The sequence below is a fragment of the Capra hircus genome, chromosome 5, assembly GCF_001704415.2.
Source record: "Capra hircus breed San Clemente chromosome 5, ASM170441v1, whole genome shotgun sequence".
Classification (NCBI taxonomy): Eukaryota; Metazoa; Chordata; class Mammalia; order Artiodactyla; family Bovidae; genus Capra; species Capra hircus.
The window spans coordinates 64,623,995-64,651,313 of NC_030812.1; the positions used below are offsets into that span (position 1 = coordinate 64,623,995).

The 27,319-nt window shown below is 35.9% G+C and overlaps 1 protein-coding gene across 3 annotated transcripts in view; it reads left to right on the plus strand.

The window, feature by feature from the left end:
- PARPBP (PARP1 binding protein) overlaps window positions 1–27,319 on the plus strand; it is a 70,499-nt gene that overhangs the window by 5,936 nt on the left and 37,244 nt on the right. For all 3 annotated transcript variants that reach the window (XM_005680530.3, XM_018048179.1, XM_018048178.1), the window contains 3 exons: window positions 12,828–13,061; window positions 16,355–16,462; window positions 27,011–27,181. In XM_005680530.3, the coding sequence (XP_005680587.1) occupies window positions 12,828–13,061; window positions 16,355–16,462; window positions 27,011–27,181 (513 nt within the window). The remainder of the gene's footprint in view (window positions 1–12,827; window positions 13,062–16,354; window positions 16,463–27,010; window positions 27,182–27,319) is intronic.

Here is a 27,319-nt window from a genome sequence, read left to right on the forward strand (position 1 = left end):
GTCTTACTCTGATATGGTCAGATACTTGCTGAACATTTCTGTCCACATCAGTTTTTAAAAGTAGATTACACTGTTTGCTCCCTGAACTTCTCAACCTAACCTTCCATTGTTTACTCAGTCACTGAAGCTGGACACCCAAGGAATATCATAGGGTCTCTTTCCAAATCTTACCAAATTTACTGCCTGAGTATTTAAAAAGGAATATGTCCTTCTTTAGTAATCTGGAGAAATGGTGCTAAGGTAAATAACAGAGTATGAGGATATTGTAATATTGTAATGGAATGGGCTAGCTGAAGGTTAAACCTTGGTCACCATGCACTAGAAAATAAGAGAGAGAAAATGAAATTATTAAGAATCACTATTGTATAGTGATTGAGGAGGGGTGTTCTGGAATCAAACAGATCATATTCAAATTACCTCTTTTGCTGGTTTATGAATAATTTAAAAATATATCCACAAGCTAAGTGATATATACCCTGAAGAAAATTTAGTTCTCATTGTAAAAATTTTGACATATTAAAATATTCAATCCAAGTCATTTTTTCTTTAGGATTTGCCTGTGTAGAGTTCGCTCAAGATCTCTTTCTCTTTGTTAATTTTCTACTTGTTAATTCTCTTAATTTACTGAAAATGCAGGCTCTGGGTGGGAGAGAAGAGGAAAGATGAAATACAACTGATCTTTTCGCAGTTCGTGTGTATATATGCACGTTTGCAGTGGAGATGGTGGGTTGTGGATGAGTTTTGCTTTACTCTTCATGTGCAGTCTCAGCTCAAGATTTCCATCTGTGCTTAGACTTTCTCACTTGGCAATGTGCAGCATACACCTGCCTGCAGGTGTGTTCACAAGTAGCGGATAGTAAGGTGGACTTGGTTGTACATATCCTTCATCTATATTTTCCATCCTGTGCTTTGAGCTTTAGGTTTTTAATTCTGTGAAGTTTAAGAATAGAAGTCCCTAAAGTATAGTCTTTACAACTGAATTTGACGACAGTAAAGCCTTTGAATACCTGGTTGTGAGTCTGTTTATTGGTGTGTTTGCATTCTTAACGGCTTTGGTGGGGAGAAATAAAATAACCTTAGAGTTTCAGGGTTTTGGCATATTTTCTGAGGAGGAGAAATATTTTAGCTTAAATAATGTGACATATCTCTAGCAGTTTTATACCACTAAAGATTTAACCTATAATAGATTCACTGAGGAGTTTTGACTTCATTATATGGCAGATATATATAACTTCATTGTTGTTGTTTAGTCCCTCAGTTGTGTCCAGCTCTTTGCCACCCCATGGACGGTAGCCTGCCAGGCTTCTCTGTCCATGGGATTCTCCAGACAAGAATACTGGAGTGGATTGCCTTTCCTTCTCAATAACTTCATTCAGTTCAGTTCAGTCACTCAGTCGTGTCCGACTCTTTGTTACCCCATGAACCACAGCACGCCAGGCCTCCCTGTCCATCACCAACTCCCAGAGTTCACCTAAACCCATGTCCATCGAGTCGGTTATGTCATCCAGCCATCTCATCCTGTGTTGTCCCCTTTTCCTCCTACCCTCAATCTTTCCCAGCATCAGGAACTTTTCAAATAAGTTAGCTCTTTGTATCAGGTGGCCAAAGTATTGGCATTTCAGCTTCAACATCAGTCCTTCCAATGAATACCCAGGACTGATCTCCTTTAGGATGGACTGGTTGGATCTCCTTGCAGTCCAAAGCACTCTCAAGAGTCTTCTCCAACACCACAGTTCAAAAGCATCAATTCACATCCATACATGACCACGGGAAAACCATAGCCTTGACTAGACAGATCTTTGTTGGCAAAGTAACGTCTCTGCTTTTGAATATGCTGTCTCAGTTGGTCATAACTTTCCTTCCAAGGAGTAAGCGTCTTTTAATTTCATGGCTGCAATCACCATCTGCAGTAATTTTGGAGCCCAGAACAGTAAAGTCAGCCACTGTTTCAACTGTTTCCCATCTATTTCCCATGAAGTGATGGGACCAGATGGCATGATCTTAGTTTTCTGAATGTTGAGCTTTAAGCCAAATTTTTCACTCTCTCTTTCACTTTCATCAATAGGTTTTTTAGTTCCTCTTCACTTTCTGCCATAAGGGTGGTGTCATCTGCATATCTGAGGTTATTGATATTTCTCCCGGCAATCTTGATTCTAGCATGTGCTTCTTCCAGCCCATGGTTCTCATGATGTACTCCGCATAGAAGTTAAATAAGCAGGGTGACAATATACAGCCTTGATGCACTCCTTTACCTATTTGGAACCAGTCTGTTGTTCCATGTCCAGTTCTAACTGTTGCTTCCTGACCTGCATATAGGTTTCGCAAGAGGGAGGTCAGGTGCTCTGGTATTCCCATCTCTTTCAGACCTTTCCACAGTTTATTGTGATCTGCATAGTCAAAGGCTTTGGCATAGTCAATAAAGCAGAAATAGATGTTTTTCTGGAACTCTCTTGCTTTTTCCATGATCCAGCGGATGTTGGCAATTTGATCTCTGGTTCCTCTGCCTTTTCCAAATCCAGCTTGAACATCTGAAAGTTCGTGGTTCACATACTGCTGAAGCTTGGCTTGGAAAATTTTGAGCATTACTTTATTATTTTTTTTTTTTTAGTTTTTTATTTTTTAAATTAAATTTTAAAATCTTTAATTCTTACATGCTTTCCCAAACATGAACCCCCCTCCCACCTCCCTCCCCATAACATCTCTCTGGGTCATCCCCATGCACCAGCCCCAAGCATGCTGTATCCTGCGTCAGACATAGACTGGCGATTCAATTCTTACATGATAGTATACATGTTAGAATGCCATTCTCCCAAATCATCCCACCCTCTCCCTCTCCCTCTTGAGTCCAAAAGTCCGTTATACACATCTGTGTCTTTTTTCCTGTCTTGCATATAGGGTCGTCATTGCCATCTTCCTAAATTCCATATATATGTGTTAGTATACTGTATTGGTGTTTTTCTTTCTGGCTTACTTCACTCTGTATAATCGGCTCCAGTTTCATCCATCTCATCAGAACTGATTCAAATGAATTCTTTTTAATGGCTGAGTAATACTCCATTGTGTATATGTACCACAGCTTTCTTATCCATTCATCTGCTGATGGACATCTAGGTTGTTTCCATGTCCTGGCTATTATAAACAGTGCTGTGATGAACATTGGGGTACATGTGTCTCTTTCAATTCTGGTTTCCTCGGTGTGTATGCCCAGCAGTGGGATTGCTGGGTCATAAGGTAGTTCTATTTGCAATTTTTTAAGGAATCTCCACACTGTTCTCCGTAGTGGCTGTACTATTTTGCATTCCCACCAACAGTGTAGGAGGGTTCCCTTTTCTCCACACCCTCTCCAGCATTTATTGCTTGCAGATTTTTGGATCACAGCCATTCTGACTGGTGTGAAGTGGTACCTCATTGTGGTTTTGATTTGCATTTCTCTAATAATGAGTGATGTTGAGCATCATTTCATGTGTTTGTTAGCCATCCGTATGTCTTCTTTGGAGAAATGTCTATTTAGTTCTTTGGCCCATTTTTTGATTGGGTTGTTTATTTTTCTGGAGTTGAGCTGCATAAGTTGCTTGTATATTTTTGAGATTAGTTGTTTGTCAGTTGCTTCATTAGCTATTATTTTCTCCCATTCAGAAGGCTGTCTTTTCACCTTGCTTATGTTTTCCTTTGTTGTGCAGAAGCTTTTAATTTTAATTAGATCCCATTTGTTTATTTTTGCTTTTATTTCCAGAATTCTGGGAGGTGGATCATAGAGGATCCTGCTGTGATTTATGTCGGAGAGTGTTTTGCCTATGTTCTCCTCTAGGAGTTTTATAGTTTCTGATCTTACATTTAGATCTTTAATCCATTTTGAGTTAATTTTTGTGTGTGGTGTTAGAAAGTGATCTAGTTTCATTCTTTTACAAGTGGTTGACCGGTTTTCCCAGCACCACTTGTTAAAGAGATTGTCTTTACTCCATTGTATATTCTTGCCTCCTTTGTCAAAGATAAGGTGTCCATATGTGTGTGGATTTATCTCTGGGCTTTCTATTTTGTTCCATTGATCTATATGTCTGTCTTTGTGCCAGTACCATACTGTCTTGATGACTGTGGCTTTGTAGTAGAGCCTGAAGTCAGGCAAGTTGATTCCTCCAGTTCCATTCTTCTTTCTCAATATTGCTTTGGCTATTTGAGGTTTTTTGTATTTCCATACAAATCTTGAAGTTATTTGTTCTAGTTCTGTGAAAAATGTGGCTGGTAGCTTGATAGGGATTGCGTTGAATTTGTAAATTGCTTTGGGTAGTATACTCATTTTCACTATATTGATTCTTCCGATCCATGAACATGGTATATTTCTCCATCTATTAGTGTCCTCTTTGATTTCTTTCATCAGTGTTTTATAGTTTTCTATATATAGGTCTTTACTTTCTTTAGGTAGATATATTCCTAAGTATTTTATTCTTTTCGTTGAAATGGTGAATGGAATTGTTTCCTTAATTTCTTTTTCTACTTTCTCATTATTCGTGTATAGGAATGCAAGGGATTTCTGTGTGTTGATTTTATATCCTGCAACTTTACTATATTCATTGATTAGCTCTAGTAATTTTCCGGTGGAGTCTTTAGGGTTTTCCATGTAGAGGATCATGTCATCTGCAAGCAGTGAGAGTTTTATTTCTTCTTTTCCAATTTGGATTCCTTTTATTTCTTTTTCTGCTCTGATTGCTGTGGCCAAAACTTCCAGAACTATGTTGAATAGTAGCGGTGAAAGTGGACACCCTTGTCTTGTTCCTGACTTTAGGGGAAATGCTTTCAATTTTTCACCATTGAGGATAATGTTTGCTGTGAGTTTGTCATATATAGCTTTTTTTATGTTGAGGTATGTTCCTTCTATTCCTGCTTTCTGGAGAGTTTTTATCATAAATGGATGTTGAATTTTGTCAAAGGCCTTCTCTGCATCTATTGAGATAATCATATGGTTTTTATTTTTCAATTTGTTAATGTGGTGAATTACATTGATTGATTTGCAGATATTGAAGAATCCTTGCATCCCTGGGATAAAGCCCACTTGGTCATGGTGTATGATCTTTTTAATGTGTTGTTGGATTCTGATTGCTAAAATTTTGTTGAGGATTTTTGCATCTATGTTCATCAGTGATATTGGCCTGTAGTTTTCTTTTTTTGTGACATCTTTGTCAGGTTTTGGTATTAGGGTGATGGTGGCCTCATAGAATGAGTTTGGAAGTTTACCTTCCTCTGCAATTTTCTGGAAGAGTTTGAGGAGGATAGGTGTTAGCTCTTCTCGAAATTTTTGGTAGAAGCCATCTGGACCTGGGCTTTTGTTTGCTGGAAGATTTCTGATTACAGTTTCAATTTCCGTGCTTGTGATGGGTCTGTTAAGATTTTCTATTTCTTCCTGGTTCACTTTTGGGAAATTGTACTTTTCTAAGAATTTGTCCATTTCTTCCACATTGTCCATTTTATTGGCATACAACTGCTGATAGTAGTCTCTTATGGTCCTTTGTATTTCTGTGTTGTCTGTTGTGATCTCTCCATTTTCATTTCTAATTTTATTGATTTGATTTTTCTCTCTTTGCTTCTTGATGAGTCTGGCTAATGGTCTGTCAATTTTATTTATCCTTTCGAAGAACCAGCTTTTGGCTTTGTTGATTTTTGCTATGGTCTCTTTTGTTTCTTTTGCATTTATTTCTGCCCTAATTTTTAAGATTTCTTTCCTTCTACTAACTCTGGGGTTCTCCAATTCTTCCTTTTCTAGTTGCTTTAGTTGTAGAGTTAGGTTATTTATTTGACTTTTTTCTTGTTTCTTGAGGTATTTCTGTATTGCTATGAACTTTCCTCTTAGCACTGCTTTTATAGTGTCCCACAGGTTTTGGGTTGTTGTGTTTTCATTTTCATTAGTTTCTATGCATATTTTGATTTCTTTTTTGATTTCTTCTGTGATTTGTTGGTTATTCAGAAGTGTGTTGTTCAACCTCCATATGTTGGAATTTTTAATAGTTTTTCTCCTGTAATTGAGATCTAATCTTAATGCATTATGGTCAGAAAAGATGCTTGGAATGATTTCGATTTTTTTGAATTTATCAAGTTTAGATTTATGGCCCAGGATGTGATCTATCCTGGAGAAGGTTCCATGAGCAGTTGAAAAAAAGGTGAAATTCATTGTTTTGGGGTGAAATGTCCTATAGATATCAATTAGGTCTAACTGATCTAATGTATCATTTAAAGTTTGCGTTTCTTTGTTAATTTTCTGTTTAGTTGATCTGTCCATAGGTGTGAGTGGGGTATTAAAGTCTCCCACTATTATTGTGTTATTGTTGATTTCCCCTTTCATACTTGTTAGCATTTGTCTTACATATTGCGGTGCTCCTATATTGGGTGCATATATATTTATAATTGTTATATCTTCTTCTTGGATTGTTCCTTTAATCATTATGTAGTGGCTTTCTTTGTCTCTTTTCACAGCCTTTGTTTTAAAGTCTATTTTATCAGATGTGAGTATTGCCACTCCTGCTTTCTTTTGGTCTCTATTTGCGTGGTATATCTTTTTCCAGCCCTTCACTTTCAGTCTGTATGTGTCCCTTGTTTTGAGGTGGGTCTCTTGTAAGCAGCATATAGAGGGGTCTTGTTTTTGTATCCATTCAGCCAGTCTTTGTCTTTTGGTTCGGGCATTCAACCCATTTACGTTTAAGGTAATTATTGATAAGTATGATCCCGTTACCATTTACTTTATTGTTTTGGGTTCGGGTTTATACACCCTTTTCATGTTTCCTGTCTAGAGAATATCCTTTAGAATTTGTTGGAGAGTTGGTTTGGTGGTACTGAATTCTCTCAGCTTTTTTGAATGAGATCCTTGCTGGGTACAGTAATCTGGGCTGTAGGTTATTGTCTTTCATCACTTTAAGTATGTCTTGCCATTCCCTCCTGGCCTGAAGAGTTTCTATTGAAAGATCAGCTGTTATCCTTATGGGAATCCCCTTGTGTGTTATTTGTTGTTTTTCCCTTGCTGCTTTTAATATTTGTTCTTTGTGTTTGATCTTTGTTAATTTGATTAATATGTGTCTTGGGGTGTTTCGCCTTGGGTTTATCCTATTTGGAACTCTCTGTGTTTCTTGGACTTGGGTGATTATTTCCTTCCCCATTTTAGGGAAGTTTTCAACTATTATTTCCTCAAGGATTTTCTCATGATCTTTCTTTCTGTCTTCTTCTTCTGGGACTCCTATAATTCGAATGTTGGAGCGTTTCATATTGTCCTGGAGTTCTCTGAGATTGTCCTCGTTTCTTTTAATTCGTTTTTCTTGTTTCCTCTCTGATTCATTTATTTCTACCATTCTATCTTCTATTTCACTAATCCTATCTTCTGCCTCCGTTATTCTACTAATTGTTGCCTCCAGAGTGTTTCTGATCTCATTTATTGCGTTATTCATTATATTTTGACTCTTTTTTATTTCTTCTAGGTCCTTGTTAAACCTTTCTTGCATCTTCTCAATCCTTGTCTCTAGGCTATTTATCTGTGATTCCATTTTGATTTCAAGATTTTGGATCATTTTCACTATCAATATTCAGAATTCCTTGTCCGGTAGATTCCCTACTTCTTCCTCTTTTGTTTGGTTTGGTGGGCAACTCTCCTGTTCCTTTACCTGCTGTGTATTCCTCTGTCTCTTCATCTTGGTTATATTGCTGCGTTTGGGGTGGCCTTTTTATATTCTGGTAATTTATGGAGTTCTCTTTATTATGGAGCTTCCTCACTTTGGGTGGGGTTCTATCAGTGGCTTGTCAAGGTTTCCTGGTTAGGGAGGCTTGTGTTGGAGTTTTGGTGGGTAGAGCTGGGTTTCTTCTCTCTGGAGTGCAATGGAGTGACCCGTAATGGGTTATGAGACATCAAAGGTTTTGGGATTTTGAGCTGCCTGTATATTGAAGCTCAGGGGAGTGTTCCTGTGTTGCTGGAGAATTTGCGTGGTATGTCTTGTTTTGGAACTTGTTGGCCCTTGGGTGGAGCTTGGTTTCGGTGTAGGTTTGAAGGCATTTGATGAGCTCCTATTGCTTAATGTTCCCTGAATTCAAGAGTTCTCTAATGTTTTCAGGCTTTGGGTTTAAGCCTCCTGCTTCTGGTTTTCGGTTTTATTTTTACAGTAGCCTCTAGACTTCTCCATCTATACAGCACCGATGATAAAACATCTAGGTTAAAGATGAAAAGTTTCTCCACATTGAGGGACACTCAGAGAGGTTCACTGAGTTACAAGGAGAAGAGAAGATGGAGGGGGTAGTTAGAGGTAACTGGAATGAGATGCGGTGAGATCAAAAGAGGAGAGAGCAAGCTAGCCAGTAGTCACTTCCTTATGTGCTCTCTATAGTCTGGACCGCTCAGCGGTATTTACAGAGTTATACGGGGAAGAGGAGAGGGAGGAAGTAGACAGAGGTGACCAGGAGGATAAAAGAGAGGAATGAGTAGGAGAGAGACAAATCCTGCCAGTAACCAGTTCCTTAGGTGTTCTCCACCATCTGGAACACACAGAGATTCACAGAGTTGGATAGAGAAGAGATGGGGGAGAAAGAGACAGCGGCCACCTGGTGGAGAAAAAGGAGAGTCCAGAGGAGGAGAGAGTGGTCAAGCCAGTAATCTCGCTCTCAGGTAAACTTGGGTAGTGAAGTTTGGGTTTTTAAATGTACAAAATTGACAACAAAAACCTAAGAGCAAAGATTAAAAATCTAGAGTAGAGGTTGGATTTTCAAAGATACAATATTAAAGAAAAGCGGAAGGAAAAAGGAAGAAAGAAAAAAAAAGAATTATTAAAAAACAAACAAACAAACAAACAAAAAAACACCAACAACCATCCAAAGACTATGTATGGTGTTTGCCTTAAAAAAAAAAAAGTCTTTTTTTTTTTAAAAATAGTAATAATAGGTTATAGAAATAAAAATTAGAGGAGAAATAGAAGACTGTTTTTGAAGACAATGGTCTGCTTTTCTGGTTGCCTGATGTCCTTTGCCAGCCTACAGAAGTTGTTTTGTGGAGTTTGCTCGGCGTTGAAATGTTCTTTTGAGGAATTTGTGAGGGAGAAAGTGATCTTCCCGTCCTATTCCTCCGCCATCTTTCCCTCCCTTCACCATCCTGTCTTCTTGACGAAAGGCATCTGTGAGCATTACTTTAGTAGCATGTGAGATGAGTGCAGTTGTGTGGTAGTTTGAGCATTCTTTGGCATTGCCTTTCTTTGGGATTGGAATGAAAACTGACCTTTTCCAGTCCTGTGGCCAGTGCTGAGTTTTCCAAATTTGCTGGCCTATTGAGTGCAGCACTTTTACAGCATCGTCTTCCAGGATTTGAAACAGCTCAACTGGAATTCCGTCACCTCCACTAGCTTTGTTCTTAATGATGCTTTCTAAGGCCCGCTTGACTTCACATTCTGGCTCTAGGATGTCTGGCTCTAGGTGAGTGATCACACCATCGTGATTATCTGGGTCCTGTAGATCTTTTTTGTACAGTTCTTCTGTGTATTCTTGCCACCTCTTAATATCTTTTGCTTCTGTTAGGTCCATGCCATTTCTGTCCTTTATTGAATCCATCTTTGCATGAAATGTTCCCTTGGTATCTCTGATTTTCATGCAGAGATCTCTAGTCTTTCCCATTCTGTTGTTTTCCTCTATTTCTTTGCACTGGTTATCAGATTAGAAAATGATCCAATAGTGACATAACAAATAAGAAACAGTTTTAAAAATTGTATTCTATTTATCTACCACCCTTCCCGCAACAAACTGTTATTTTACATTGAATGAGAAAAGAGAAAGGAAACTGACAGTTTTGATTGGTTACAGTTTATCAGGTGTTATTTAATATGTACAGTCTTACTTTATAACCAAGGAAGCTGACTCAGGGATTTCAGTATCTTATTCAAGGTCATACATCCAATTAATGCTCTTAAGTAAATTTGCTATCTTTTCTCTTTCAATAACAAGAATTCCAGTTAGTGAAAAAATAAAATTTGTTTAAAATTTTGAATAATTATACAAGTATACATTTGGTAAAATGTAAAAAGTACAAGTACTCTGATAAGTGTAACTCGTTTTTTCTCATTTTATTCTTGTGAAATGCAATCCTTCTTATGTCCATCAGAGAACTAAAGGATTGAACGTTTTGAACTTCCTTCAGATATTTGCCAGCTGGCATGTTTTCTTAGCAAAACATTTTCTGATTTGACCGCAAACTCTCTCAATCAGTTGTTACTGGTTTGAATAATAGAATATGCTGTCATGATGGACACCTGATCATGAAAACTGATATTTGGAGTGCATTTTTATTTGGATTTAAAATGTTTTTACAATCCCAGTATAAACACTGTTAATGTAGTCAAAACCTTTTCTCACAAGATTAAGAACTTGTATAGTTTCCTTTAGCTATAGTCATTCGGATAGGACTTCCCAGGTGGTGCAGTGGTAAAGATTCCGCCTGCCAATGCAGGAGACACAAGAGATGTGGGTTCAGTCCCTGCGTTGTGAAGATCCCCTGGAGTTGGAAACGGCAACCTTCTCCAGCATTCTTGCCTGGAAAATTCCATGGACAGAGGAGCCTGGCAGGCTACAGTCCATGGGGTTGCAAAGAGTCGGACATGACTGAGAACAGCACAGAGTCATTAGGATGAAATCTGTACATTTATATTAGGCAAAATCTTAAGTTATTTTTAACATGAAGGTTGTTATTCCAAAATGGTTTTTAGGGATTTTTGAGATATAACAGTGTAGTTTTGAAACTCTAAATAATTGAATTAGTTTAACTAACTAATTAATTAATTAAATTAGTTAAACTTACATACCATTTGGAAATTCTTTGGTGTGTAAGTAACCTTTGTGGTATTGGGAAGTAAAGTATACAATTTTGATGCAATGCTGAGAAATTACAAATCTGTCTTACATCTGGGTTATGGGTCCAGTGTTTGAGAGTTACTGATTTTTTTTTTTTTTTGATTGTGCATTCAACTAATTTCATGAAATCGAATTAATTTTAATAATTTTTATATTACGGATCCTTACTTTAAAGACAATAAAGATAATTTTCTTAGTTGCTGCCATATGGATAAATAAAAAGTTACTTACTTTAAGGCAGTTTGGGCATCTTGTCTTAAATTTGGATATTAGTTAGAAAATATGGCTACTTTTTATAAAAGATACAGAGATTTGAAAGAATCAGAAATGTAGAAAATAACATTATTTGGCTTCCTTTTATTTCTTTCTATTAATCTTCATTGGCTTCAGATGGTGTTATAATTTAGTTCTAATGAATAGTGCTATTTAAATACCCACCCATTTTTAAATGCTATTAATGGAAAGATATTGGTGTTAGCAAAAATGCTAACATATTAAACTTAACTGTGGAAGAGGGCAGCAAAATATATTTCTCGAAACCACATACAGATACTTAAAAAATATTTGTTACTCATCCTGCATTGGAAAGCAGTACTTAGATTTTTTTTTTTCAACTAAATAAGGTCTAGCATGTTTTGGAGGGCATCATTGTTAATATCTTGGATACTTAAGTGGAACAGAATACAATCAATTAAAAAAAATCTTCAACATGACCACTGAGATAATTTATCATGAAGATATTGAATAAGAGGGAAAAATGAACAATTTTGCCTAGTTAGTAACATCTGACACTTATAGGAGAAACCTGAACTGTTGCTTTTTAGCATTTGTTTGTGATTGTTAAGTGTGATGATAAGCAGGGAAGGTTCAAAATTCTTCACTGACCCTAAATTTTAGCAGATATTTTAGCTTCCCTGGAAATAGTAATAAAACATAATTTTTTAAAATTTAAGTTTTATGATCATGTTTTAAGACTAACATTTGGGATAATGTAGTATGTAGGATGACATACTGGATGGCATCACAGACTCGATGGACGTGAGTCTGAGTGAACTCCAGGAGATGGTGATGAACAGGGAGGCCTGGCGTGCTGCGATTCATGGGGTCGCAAAGAGTCGGACACGACTGAGCGACTGAACTGACCTGAGTATGTAGGAATCCAGTGTGGCATTGAATTTTTAAATAAGAGACTAAAAATACCTTAGCAAAAAGAACTAAAAGGAATTAATGTTTCCTTAATCAATGGCACTTAAGTACAACTCACTACTCACCCATCCTCTCCCATTTTTGGTAGAATAAATATAGTAAAGTTCAGGAAATAAGATGACTATATTTGTTAAGGGTTTCCTTTGTGGCTTTGATGTTAAAGAATCTGCCTGCAATGCAGGAGACCTGGGTTCGATCCCTTGGTGGGGAAGATCCCCTGGAGAAGGGAATGGCAACCCACTCCAGTATTCCTGCCTGGGAAACTCCATGAACAGAGGAACTTAATGGGCTACAGACCATGGAGTTTCAAAGGACTGGACATGATTAAGCAACTAACACTTTGACTTTCTTTCGTATTTGTTAACTTTATCAAGTGCAAACTTTTTATAGTTGATAGTATTTTTAAAAATCGTCAAAATCTTTTTCTTTTATATCAGGTATTAATATTATTCTTTAGTTCAACTTGGCTGTTCTTTTAAAATCCGGTGGAATTCAATGTAGAGTTTTCTATGACAAAACTCAATTTGTAACATTCAGAAAACAAAGATCATGGCTCACCGACTCAATAGACATGAGTTTGAGTAAACTCCGGGAGTTGGTGATGGACAGGGAGGCCTGGCATGCTGCAATTCATGGGGTTGCAAAGAGTTGGACATGACTGAGCAACTGAACTGAACTGAACTGATCTTAATTGTAAGTTAATGAGTAACTAGCATCCAACTTAATCATTTTATTTTGGGTAATTTTTAATTTTTATTCTCTTTCAGCATAGTGGAGAGTTTACAGTCTCTCTCAGTGATATCATATTGACCTGGAAATACTTTCTACATGAGAAATTAAACTTACCAGTTGAAAATATAAAAATGATTGACCATTATGAAGACATCAGGAAGATTTATGATGATTTCTTAAAGAATAGTAACATGTTAGATCTGATTGATGTTTATAAAAAATATAGTGATTTGACTTCTAATTGTGAAAATTATGCGAACATATCCCCGGTAAGTATTTTTTTAAATAATTCTGTCTTAGTTGAATTAAAATTTGGCTAGATTTATTTTTATTTTAAGTGATGGTATTAGCATTTATAGTAACTTGATGATGCTTTTGCTTTTTGGATCACGTTAAGAATGGAAAATTTTGCTACCTGAAAGCTAATTGTTACTTGAGAGAAATATTTTGGTGGTAAATTTTGTTGAACTTGTGTTATTAATATTTTGTTAAATTATAAGGACAGCTAATTATTAGATTAAAACATTGTTAGTAAATCAATACCAAATGTGTGATTTCTTTTTGAATAATGTCAAGGATTGCTTTTGTATTTTACTTTCTTGATTTAGGGTGCATCTGTTCATTTGGCATATATAGTATAAATAATTGCTATGACTATGGATTAATAGTTTTTTACTAAGGTGGAGTATGATTTAATGAGAATGTTCAGTATGATACATTCTGTATGAGGTAATATTCTATTCCTTTTTTGCAGACATATTCATTGCTTTTTTTTTTATAGAGTATGAATTTTAAAGTTAATGGAGTATCATCCTTCATAGCTTGGTTGATATACTATTCTAGAATATATTTGAATATATCTAGTATGTTTTAACATATTGAAATATATTTCTTTATCTTAATATTTACCAAGTGCCACTAAAGTAGTAGTTAAACAGTGGTAAAAAATAATAATAATTGTAGCCATAATTAGAAGAAAATGTTTACTGGAATTTCTAAGATAATAAAATATTTTACAAATATTTCTTTTCAATAACTTGGCAGTAATGTTTTGGCTTCTTAGAATAGAAAACTCCACAATAACAGTTATTTAAGATAATGGAAGTTTGTTTCATTCCTTTGTAAAAGATGTCTAAAAGTGAGTAAGCATCTAGGACTTGTATGATTGGTTCATGGTTATCAGATACGTAGGGGTTTTCGGTCATTCTGCCCTCTCTCCCATCTTAGTTCTTCACTTCTACTCTCAAGATCACTTGTGGTTCAAGGTAGTTATTGGAGCTCCAGATGCTATATCAGCATTTCTTGCAGCAGGAAGTGGTAAGAGAGGACAGTCTCTTTTCCTTTCAAGTGGTGTACCTCTTTGGCTTCCATCTCACTAACCAAAGCTTAGTCACATGGCCACACCAAGATGCTAGCCAGGATGGAGAATATAGTTTTTATTCTGTGTAGTAACATGCCAGAAACAAAAAGAAAGCTCAGATACTAAGGAAGAAGGGGAGAATGGATACTGGGAGCTGGTTTGTTGTCCTTGCCTCATTGGGCCATCATGAAAATCCTTGCCCATTTGTAACTTCTCAAAATACATTCACGTACATGCATACCCTGGCATACACACCCCCACCATAATAAGGATACTTGTGAGTGAAGACAGTTTTTTTAATAATTCCCCTCTAGTTATATTTTATGTGCTTACTTTTAGAGATGATTTTTAACTATTTTTCACAAAGTTAATTTAGAGAGACTAATGAAACACAAGTTTTTAAAAGCCAGTGAGAGTATTATCTGCCTGAGGTCTTTGTTTTCATTTTATCCTTTGCCTCTAAGTTCTCTAACAAGTTTCTTCATTTAAGTGAATTAACTAATAGTGTGCGATATATAAGGTTCTACATTTGAAGATGTTCTGCCTCCAGATATCAGTATGTCTCCTCTGCAGAACATCAGGAAAGAAGCGGGAACTGCTGAGATAGTAATATATGAAGTAGAACATTTTCTGCGTTTAAATCTAACAACTTGGTCGATACTTAACATTACTCAAAGGAAACTTGGAGTGAGGAAAAAATGAGCAGGAAAATATCCTTAGATTGATTTTTTAAAAAATATGCTAAATATCTTAAAGTATCTTTAAAGATACGTATCAGAAAGTTTTAAAGATTTCTGAATTTAAAGATCCTGAAATTTCATGATCCTGATAAGCATTCTTTGTTTTTGATTTATTGTAGCCTAAATAAGGTAAGAATTATAAGGAGTTAAGATAAAGATAATGCAGGGAATTTCTGGGAACATAATTTGAATGATACCCCTCTCCCTTTTATTTCCTACTTTTATAATTCTGCTCCTGAGGGATATGGATGCAGGGCCCCATGGGCATATAGGAGCATAAAGTGAAGTTGCTCAGTTGTGTCCGACTCTGTGGACTATAGCCTACCAGGCTTCTCTGACCATGGGATTTTCCAGGCAGGAGTACTGGAGTGGGTTGCCATTTCCTTCTCCATGGGATCTTTCCGACCCAGGGGTTGATCCCAGGTCTTCCGCACTGCAGGCAGACGCTTTACCCTCTGAGCTATAAGGGAAGCCCCATCTAGGAGCATAGAAGTCTTCTAACTGAACTCTAGGGAGAACTGGTACAGTGATTGCTTTCATAAACTGAACAATTATCTGGAGGACAAGATCCTCCAGGAGACCTAGGCTGAGGAGCAAATATGGTGAAGAAGAGCTTGAGAAGAGCTTGGTGGTGGTAGTGGTGGTTTAGGCACTAAGTCATGTCCGACTTTTATGATGCCATGGACTGTAGCCCTCCAGGCTCCTCTGTCCATGGGATTTCCCAGGTAAGAATGCTGGAGTGGGTTGCCATTTCCTTTTCCAGGGGATCTTCCCAACCCAGGAATTGAACCCCAGTCTCTTGCATTGCAGGCAGACTCCTGCACTGCAGGCCGATTCTTTACCAACTGAGCTACGAGAAAAGTCCTGAGAAGAGCTTAGCAGTCCTTAGAGATCTCGGGAACGTCAATACATGCCTTCTATGAGTGTGCCAGGGTTCCCTGACTCTCAGGAAGCCATTAAGTAGCCCAACAGATGGTTTTACTGTTGGTGAGGCTTGAGAGACCACAAGAAGACTTTCTCAGCCTAAGCAGGTGACTGGCAGCCTGTTTATTTCTCTACAGTCAGCTGAGCCTCAAAGAACTAGTGAAAAAAAGCTCTTTGGGATTCAGTTGACTGTTTAGGTATATTAAATGCTGACAGTACTATGAATAATGGAAGTTGAAACGATCTCTACTCCTTATGGGGGCTTCCCAGGTGATGCTAGTGATAAAGAACCTGCCTGCCAATGCAGGAGATGCAGATTCGATCCCTGGGTCAGGAAGATCCCTGGAGGAGGGCATGGCAACCTACTCCAGGATTCTTGCCAGGAGAATCCCATGGACAGAGGAGCCTGGCAGGCTACAGTCCATGGGGTTGCACAGAGTCAAACACAACTGAAGTGACTTAGCACACATGTACTACTCCTTATGGAGCAGCAGTGGAATTCTCAGCTGATTGTAGTAATATTGTGTAATTCTTACAGAGTCGCCTATTGGATTTTCTGTCTGGCAGAGAGTATGCAGTAGATGATGAGACTGATTTTTCTGAACCAGCATCACCAATGAGTAAACACAACCAGGAAAATGAAAAGGTATGGGTAAACTGAGTAAATTAAAGCTGGATATGATCCTCTTCAAATCACTATGAATTTGATTGCACATTACAGGTTTTTTTTTGTTACTTTTTACAAGTTTTTAATTTGTTGAGTAAAAATATATTTGCAAAGAGCAGTACATTAGAGACTGGCAAGAGCATGATATCAGTAATAATCAGTTTATTGTTTTGTACATGGTAACAGGCACTGTGCAAAATAGGTATCTCTCTAAGTATAAAGATACTTAGAAAAGTAGCTAAAGATACAGGTTGCCAGAGTTCTTTGAATTTTTGTATTTGGTATACTTCCCAGTTAGCCTTTTAAATGGTTGATTCTTAGGAGGATATGTACAATTGAAAAATCTATTCTCTACTCTTGGCAGCAGAATAAATGATGTATCATGAGTTCTGATAACAGGATTTGTTGTGCAAACAAACCATAGAAAAGTAATACAGGCTTGGTCTACTGTAATTTGCCTTCAGTTGAATAGTTTGCTGGATTCCTAATAACAGTAGTAATCCCTCAACTTTTTTTTGTTTAAACTGTTCCTCAAAGCTTGTGGAATCTTAGTTCTCAGACTAGGGATTGAACCCTGGCCCTCAGCAGTGAAAGTGCAGAGTCTTAACCACTGGACTACCAGGATATTTTCCAGATTGCAGTTTTAAAAATATATTTTATCACTATGGGATTCCCTGGTAGCTCAGACAGTAAAAAATTTTACTGTAATATGGAAGACCTGGGTTTGATCCCTGGTTTTGGTAGTTACTCTGAAGAAGGGAATGGAACCCCACTCCAGTATTCTTGCCTGGAGAATCCCATGGACAGAGGAACCTGGTGGGCAACAGTCCATGTGGTCGCTAAGAGTTGGACATGTCTGAGCGACTAAGCCTCAGGTAAATACCTGTATGCCTACTTTTTAAACTGAATAATGTACTTTATGGTCTTCCTAGGTGGCTCAGTGGTAATGAATTCGCCTGCCAAGCAGGAGATGTGAGTTTGATCCCTGGGTGGGGAGTATCCCCTGGAGGAGGAAATGGCAACCCACTCCAGTATTCTTGCCTGGGAAATCCCATGGACAGAGGAGCCTGGTGGGCTACAGTCCATGTGGTTGCAAAAGAGTTGAACACAACATGGTGACTAAACAGTAGCAACAATGTGGTGTATATCTGCATCTAATATTTTTTCTGTCCTATTTGAAAGTTAAATTGCTGACATCATGATGATTAAGCCCTAAAATTTTTCAGCATATTATTTCCTGAAAATGAGGGCAGAACTACAATACCATTATCATATACAAGAAAACTGAAGTAGTCCCTAATGTCATCCATTTACTAAATTTCCAGTTCAAATTTCTCCGTTTGTCCCCATAATGAGTTTTATGTCTCCGTAGATTCTTAGCATTCCATTCTTTTTTTTTCCCTTGTTAATTTTTCTGTTGAGTTCCTACTGGTATTATTTAACTTGTCCCTCTATTTCCAATAAACTGGAAACACCTAACTGCTTGCTTAGGTTGAGGTTTAACATTTCCTGATAAATACTTCATAACCAATGCTGAGTATTTCATTTGGTATCATACCAGTAGACTTCCCTGATGGTTCAAAAGGTAAATAATTCACCTGCCAATGCAGCAGACCTGGGTTTGATCCCTGGTTTGGGACAATCCCCTGGAGAAGGGAATGGCAACCCACTCCAGTATTCTTGCCTGGAGAATTCCATGGACAAAGGAGCCTGGTGCACTCCAGTCCACGGGGTCTCAAAGAGTCTGACACAACTAAGCAACCAATACACAAGAGACACAAACTCAAGTTGTCCTGAATTTGTGAGTTCTTCCCAATATAAAGATGTAGTTTTTCTTTTGCTGTCAAAAAAGATCTAGTGATAGTCTGACACTATAAATATCCTGTTTCCCAGTAACCTTTCACCAAATGGTTTTGAGCATGCATTGATAATCCTGGTATGAATCAGTTATTTTTTTAGAATTTGCAGAATGGTTAGTTTCCAAGTCTGTCATGTCTTTGCACTAATTTTCTGTCATTTCTTAGTGAAGAAGAGCTTTATCTCATTAACTGGGATGAAGTACAGTTCCCTAAAAATGGCAGGATCACTATTCCCTTTAATTACCAGTTTAGGAGTTAGCGTAATAGTTACTTATAGGAAGCAAATTAGATTTTTTAAAAATTTTCTTTCTCTTTTTATGTGTGTTTATATTACTATGTACTTACAAATTTTTATTTATTCAGAATTTTAAAATCAATTAGTCATTAATCTTTGGTGCTAAAATGTAGGGGTCCACTTCAATTTGGGTCCTCTTAGACTTTTGAGTACTTCCTTCTTTTCTGGTACAAGAAAATATCCAAGCCTACCTTTGACTGTTTCCTGCTTAGGCATAGGTTCTTTCAGTGATTCTAACTGTTTTCTCTTGCTTGCTTGTTTTTTCCTCCTACCTTGACAAAATGCTTACCAAGTTGCCTCATCTTTTCTTGTGATACTGGAGGAGTACTTTCATACCTCAAGAGGGTAGATCACTTATAGGTCTTTTTGATCTATCTTAAAGACTACAGGGAGAAAGCAATAATTGTTATTGTGCCTTTTATTTAGAAGGAGTGAACTAATTTATACATGTAAGATGACCTTAATGACCAGCAATGAGGTCCAGCCTATTCCAATGGAATATCCTAATAAGGAGCCTCTTAAAAAATTATATCTTCTGTGGAAAATGGGTAGATTATAAGAATGTACAGCTTTTATCCCATTTTATTTCTCTATTTACTAGATGAATTTATGGAAGGGATATAATAGGTCTTTGTTAGAAGAAACAAAAAGAAATTATAAAAATGATTAAGAGAGCCCAAATAATGGGGTTTATGCCAGCTGCATATAAGGATCCAGCATAACTCAAAGATCCTAATATTTGTAGCTTCAAATACTGGGTGTGAATTATATAAAGTTATCACCATTAAACTTATTTTACAATAAAAAATTATCTTAAAGGGATAACCATGAAAAAGGATTTTATTAACAGCCTACAGGATAACTGGAATGAACTTTTTATGTACTTGGTACATAGAAACTGAAGGCCTTCATTGTAAGCCTTTAGTTTTTTATTTAAAACAATGGGAACCCTCTTACACTGTTGGTGGGAATGCAAACTAGTACAGCTACTATGGAGAACAGTGTGGAGATTTCTTAAAAAACTGGAAATAGAACTGCCATACAACCCAGCAATCCCATTGCTGGGTATACACACCGAGGAAACCAGAATTGAAAGAGACAGGTGTACCCCAATGTTCATCACAGCACTGTTTACAATAGCCAGGACGTGGAACAACCTAGATGTCCATTGGCAGATGAATGGATAAGAAAGCTGTGGTACATATACACAATGGAATATTACTCAGCTATTAAAAAGAATGCATTTGAATCAGTTCTAATGAGGTGGATGAAACTCGAGCCTATTATACAAAGTGAAGTAAGTCAAAGAAAAACACCAATACAATATATTAACACATATATGGAATTTAGAAAGATGGTAACGATGACCCTATATGCGAGACAGCAAAGTAGACACAGATGTAAAGAATAGACTTTTGGGCTCTGTGGGAGAAGGCGAAGAGAATAGCATTGAGAGGATAGCATTGAAACATGTATATTCCCATATGTGAAATAGATCGCCAGTCCAGGTTCGATGCATGAGACAGGGCGCTCAGGGCTGGTGCACTGGCATGACCCAGAGGGATGGGATGGGGAGGGGGTGGGAGAGAGGTTCAGGATGGGGACACATGTACACCCATGGCTGATCCATGTCAATCTATGGCAAAAACCACTACAATACTGTAAAGTAATTAGCTTCCAGTTAAAATAAATTTTAAAAAACAACAATGGTAGTTTCTTAGTTTCAATCTTTTACTTTTTATCTTTTGCCTTCTTGGATTATATTTTCTGAGAGATTTTTATCCACCAGTTAGCTGATGGATTTGATATTATGAGGACTATTAAAGTAAGAGCCATCCTCTCAACCATTTTTCTGTTACTTGCAGAACTCTAATTTTTCTTTTGCAGAGTATTTTTGGAAGGCAATATATTTCTATTAAAATTCCAAAGTAAGTTTTTGGGCTGTAGTCTTGCGAAGATATATTTTGATCACCAAGTGTGCCTACTAATGCCATACCAGTTCCTCAAGTAGACAAATGGAATGAGTTGGAGAAACAATGTTTTTGTTGCCTTATTTTATTTTACTTCATTTTGTTTTTCCCTGAAGTATTAAACTATTGCTTTAGAAATTCTGAAGTAATAAAGGGAAAAATAGAATAAAGGCCACAAAAAAAAATCAGTTAAATAAAAAATTCTATGAGTATATTAGTTCTGGTCTAATTTTTTTGTTCACTAAATGTAAGAATTTATGTATTGACAAAGAAATAAAAAAATACTTGTATAAATTTTAATCTCAAGTTAGAAAAATTGACTTTCTTCAAATTAAGATTGAGTATATATGCATTTCAATAATAGTTAAGGGATAGGAAAAGAAACTTGAAGTTCTCAGAAAGTTTAAATAAAATTGTTCAACTCCTAAACAAACATTGCAAGTATTTTGTGGTATGGATAGAATCAGTTTATTAAACAAATAAATGGAACAGTATCTTTATTTTTGGTATCTTGGTAAAAGCTTCAATCTTGTGGATTTTTTCAATTTAGGCCCTTGCTTCTGGATATCATAACTGTATTTATGTGGAATGCTTTTCCAGAGAGCCACTTTAAAACCTACTTGCAAATACAAGAGCAGGGAAACCATAACTGCCATGTTATCTGACCATAATGATAGGGATAGATTTCCAATTGTAGCCATGAGTTAAAAGAAACACTCTGTGAGGACTCCAAGATGTTTTTGCCTGATGTTTTCCTAACATCACAAAAGGACAGAATTTTCTAACCCTAAAGAAAATCTCCTATAGCTGGAGATGTGGGAGGTTAAGCCCTGGTTTTATACCCAGTGAGGATCACAATTATACATATTGGTAAACTCTCATTGTTTTTGGACAAGAGAAGCACAGTGAAACAGAGATTGCATGAAATTAAATGTAGAAAGAGTAAAAAAGTTTCTGACTACAACATCTCTTTTCTCTGCTTTGATTTTTGGGAATTTGTGTCACCCTTTCTGTGTGTTTTAGACTGTTGCACTGTGAGGTTAAAATGGAAACTTTTGCGTTATAGATTCACATGATGTATTATGATTTACTGTGAAAGTAGAGATGAAAAAGACTTTTGAAATAAAGCAGAGAACTATGTTATACCTTTTATTACAATAAAATTTTAGATCTTAATGACAATTTTAGTTTAGTTGTACCTCAGTACTTTTCTTTGTAAGCCAATGTAATAAAAAATATGTAATCACTAATTTGATCCCAGATAAGGGCTTCCCAGGTGATGGTAGTGGTAAAGAACCCACCTGCCAATGCAGGAGACATAAGAGACATGGGTTTGATCCCTGGGTCCGGAAGATCCCTTGGAGGAGTGCATTGCAAACCATTCCAGTATTCTTGCCTGGAGAATCCCATAGACAGAGAAGCCTGGTGAGCTATGGTGCATTGGGTCGCAAAGAGTCAGACACAACTGAAGTGACTTAGCACACAAGTTTTTGTTAATTTCAATTTTGAAATAATCTAAAAGGGCCAGCTATATGTATTAGTTTTTCCTTCATTTACCATTGAATAAAAGCAGATTGAGAACCTATTAATAAAACTGGATTAATTACCTGCTATAATGCCAGTCATTCTTTTAGGCCCTGAGGATACATCATTTGCTCTCATAGAACCCAGAAAGTAGTAGAAAGACTTAAGAAAACAAAGTATTAGAAAGTATTGATACTTATGTAGAGAATTATAATTGACTGATATGCGGAGTTATATATAACATATATAACAGGTGATAAGAAGGAAAATATGTGAATTGCTACTTTATACTGGAAAATCAGAGATCCTCTCTGCAAAGGTAACATTTAGTATCTTTAATACTTAAGAAAAATAATTTCATAGAGTTAATATTCAAACTGTTTGTTTTAATCAGGTTTGCTTAAATTATATTTTGAGTCCATATTTAAGGTAACCTTTTCCTGTTCATTGAGATTTTTTTAATTGACCTTGACTGCCTCCCATGTTTCAAGAATTGGTTTTTTTTTTAACATGAAACTTAAGTAATCCCAAAGCATGTTATCTTTAAAATTGCTTTTAAGATATATATGAACTTGAAGCTTCCTTAATAATTGTCTAAGAAACTTTCTATTGATTTGTAAGTTTTTATTTCTACTTTTTAACTCTTTTATGCTTCTTAATTTTAATGAGAGTAGACAGAATATGAAGAAATCTTAATTTTAATAAGGAAAATATTTTCTTAGAGTTTACAGATGATAAATTATTGTGTCTTTAGCTAAGTTATCAGTCACTGCATAGTTTATGAATTTTATAAGTTTTGAACATAAGTTGAGGTTAGCCTTTCTGAATCTATTTTCCTAAGATAATAGCCAAGGGGAAGATTTCAAGTAAAGATTCTAAGAGAAACATCTAAGAATTTAATAAAAGAAAGTAAAAACAGGATTCTAGAGCAGGGTGAAAGTAGTTGAAAGGGTGAGAATAAGAAGAGAGCGCATACAGGTAATTTAATTTTGATGAAATCCAATTTATCAATTTTTTTTCATATTATGGATTGTACCTTTTTCTCATATGTAATAACTTCCTAATTCAAATTCATGAAGATATTCTCCTGTTTTCTTCTGGTACATTTAGGTCTGTGGTCTATTTTGAGTTAATTTTTATAAAAGATGTGAGGTATAGGTGAAGTTCATTTGTTTTATATGTAGATGACCAATTGCCCCCACTCTCTGAGTTGGGTGTCTTTCTGGACTGTTCTGTTTCATTTATCTGAGTGTCTATCTCTTTGTAAATACTGTGCTATCTTTTTTTTTTAACAATTTTTATTTACTTATTAAAAAGAAATATTTATAATCTCAAGGTTGAGAAGGCTTCTTAAGACCCAGAAAACAAAAAAGATTAGGGAAAAGATTAATGAATTTAATCATTATAAAGCATAAAATTTCTTGACCTGTTCTGTTAACAGTAGTAAAAAGTAAGCACCAGACTGAGAGAAGATCTTTGCTGGGGTATAAAAAGAACTACTGTTAATAATAAGAAAACAAACAAATTACACAATAGAAAGTTATGCAAAAGAACGAGCAGTCAATTAATACGAAAAAAAAAAGATGGCCACCACAATTTTTAAAAGATGCCTAGTCTTCCAGGTAATCAGAGGAAATCATTAAAAAGTTTAGTTTTATAACACTAAGCATTGGCCAGGGTATAGGAAAATGGGAACTCTCCTACACTATTGGTGAGGGTACAAGTAGGTACAAGTGAATGACACTTGGCAGTATGTATTAAAATAATAAAGTAGTACAGTAAAAACACAACATGTATACTGGGAGATCAATATCAGAATATACATGCAGCAATGTTTATAATAAAAATTTGGAGGAATCTAAATGATCCTCGTTAGGGAATGACTAAATTGTAATGTTTTTATGTTAGAATGCTTATATTAGTGTTTATATGAAGACAGGTTAAGTCCATCTTTATAGGCCTGAAAACTTCCTGATACTCATTATGTAATATTTTTTCCTTTTTTTCACAGAAGGTGGAATTAAATTGTAACATATTAGCAATTTGCAATAAGATTTGTGTGTTTTCCAGGAATATATATACTCCTGTGAGAAGTCTTTTCATTAAAACATATTTTCCACTCTATTTAAACTATCTGTTAAAAAATAAGAGGGGGAGCACCCCTTAGTGCCTCAAAGGAAATAGGAAAATTAAGACTGAGTATCACTTGGGTTCCAAAGTTTCTGCCATGGGAAGGAGATCAATACTATGCCATCTTGACTACTGTAATTGTGAAGTAATTTTAAAGATCATGTCTCAGCATATTTAATATGTTGTTTCTATTTCTTCTGGCTTACTTAATTTTTGATGATCTGTTCACCTTATCTTGCATACGTAATGTGTCATTTTGCTCTGGCTGCTCTTAAGATTTTTCATCTTTGGATGTCAGAGTTTAATTGTAAGTTACAGAAGTGAGTTTCTTTGTGTTTTCCTACTTGAGTAGCTTCTTAGGTCAATAAATTGATGTTTTCCACCAAATCTGGGACGCTTTTATCTATAATTTCAGCAAATATATTTTCTCTTTCACTCCTCTACAGAGATTTCAGTTATAGATATGTTGGTTCTTTCTTCTTTTTTCCTCCTTCTCTTTTGTTTTTCAGATTTGGTAATTTCTATTGATACATCTGTATGTTTGCATAGTTTCTTTTACTTTCTCCAAATTGCTGTTGAGCACACCTAGCAAATATTGTGTATCAGTTACTGTACTTTTTATCTCTAGGATTTTCTTCCATTAGAATGTCCACTTTTCTGTTGTCATTTCCTCTAAGTCACCAATAACATACTTTCCTTTAATTCACTGAACACATTTTATTTTAGTTCTTTGACTCCAGCAGTTTCTTTGATCTCTGTCAGCTAAATTCTAATAATTCTAATAATTCTAAGGTCCACTTGGTGACATTTTCTATTGACTGCTTTTTATCCTGAAAATAAGTCACACTTTCCTTTTTCTTTGACTGTCTAGTAATTTTTGGATGAAACCAAGACATTTCAGGTAATATTTTATAGCAACTCTAGTTTTTTCTTGTGTTCAGAACATTGGTTTTTTGTTCTGGTATGCAGGTGACTTGCCTGGATTCCAACTTTATATTTTGTCTCCTTGGTGGCGTGCAGCTTTTTGGATATCTCTCTTATGATTTCCCTTTACTGTTTTTTTTTTTTTTTTTTAGCTTGGCTTTTGTAGCCCTTCCCTCTGCCTGCCAAATTTGGCAGTTAGCCAAGTATTTAGGGACAATATGGAGCTTATTCTTTCCATGGATTCCTTTTTCCTAGGGATTTTCCTGAATTTTCCAGTTGTTCTGACAGGTGTTGGCTTTGTATATTTAATATTTCAAGCCTGTCCAGCTTCAGCTTTCTGTCACTTAAGCTATACACAGTTGTGGAGTGCACTTGGTTTAAGAAACCTTCAGACCCATAGCTCCAGTTCTTTATAACTCAATCTTTCTAGTATATATTTCTTTCTGATTGCTGTCTGTGTTTTAGATGGAGCCTTTGAAATCTTCCCTGTGCTTGCATAATTTCGCTGTCAGCTAGGGATTTTGGCTATTTATGATCTCAGTTGTTTCCAGAATTTCCTCTTAAATTTCTAGCTGTTTTCCCGGCTCTGAATTCTAATCTCTGGCACCTTCAGTCACGTCTATTTTCCACAGCCATAGTCATGAAACTTGGGCCAGTAAACCTCAAACTTAATTCATACCCTTCTTATTGGAATTCTTTTAAAACTAAATGTTTCTCCAGCTTCTATTTTTTGGATACTTCCCAGTATCTTTTAGTAGTATTTAAAATTTTTAATTTACTATTTAATGTTTGTTATTTAAGGGGTTCACATGATCAGTCACTATTACTGGAAATCACAATTCCCTATTATTGAATAACCACAAACTTGAAATTCTTACCCTTTTTGTTGCAGTTCTTCTAAAATTAAGTTCTTCTCCAGCTTGTATCTGCTCCTGGATGCCATCCAGTGTCTTTACATAGTTAAGTTTTTAAAAATTACCCTAATATTTTGTAGTTGTTACCTGTGGGAATTAATATTATTAATTCTGTAGTAATAGAAGTTGCAAGGCCTTGAAAAGCTATAGTTAGCTAATTTGAAGAAAAAGATCATTGAATGCCCCAGTTTATCATTTGACTGTGAAGGATTATTCATATATGAAAGAACTGATGTCAGGTTATTCATATATGAAAGGTTATATATGTCAGGTTATTCATATATGAAAGAACCTGATATCAGGTTCTCCCAAATATTATTTTTATCCTGTGCTTCAACAGTCTCTAGTTCTGTGTTTTAGGGTAGTTAATGTCAACAGCAACTACTTGCTATTATTTGCTAACATTTGGTTGAATCTCTTTTAATACTCAGTTGGTTTCCTGGTATTAAGTCAGTATCTTGTAATACTTAAAAAATTTAGCAATTTAACTTCAGCCCTTACATCTTGCCCTGTAAAGAGACATGGGTATAGTACCAAATAGTGCCCATAGGCCCATCCCTTATGATTCAGGGGAGTTCATTATTGGTTATTATTTAGTGGCAAATATATGTAGGGGAATGAGATCAGGTCTCATCAGAAATGCAGCTGTACCTTTTATATAATTTCTTAGAAGACATTTTCCAGCAATTATGATAGTTGTTATTTGCAGATTTTCATTGATGGCAAGTTAGTTTCATGAGCAAGGATATGTTCTTTGTTCAAACCAAATTTTTCGTTTATATGGCAATTCTCATTTCCCAAAGAGCTGAGTGAGCATTTGTCATTGAATGATCATAAGTATTTTACTGTGTATTAAAAAGATTATTTGTGAATTTAGAAATATTTAATAAAGGAAATATTTTATTGTACAGGTACAGTTACTAGCAAAGAAAATTATCTACTCATATTTAAACCTGCTAGTGAATTCGAAGAATGACTTGGCTCTGGCTCATATTCTCAATATTCCTGATAGAGGACTTGGAAGAGAAGCCTTCACTGATTTGAAACATGCTGCTCGAGAGAAACAGATGTCTATCTTTTTGGTATGGACATGTTACATTTTCAAGATTTTCCAGAGATTCTGAACTGTGGATCCATGTACCTTAATGTAGAATTCTTGTAGCTATGATAGAACAACTTTTAAATTGTGAATATGTGTTCTACCTCATGTATTTGAAAGT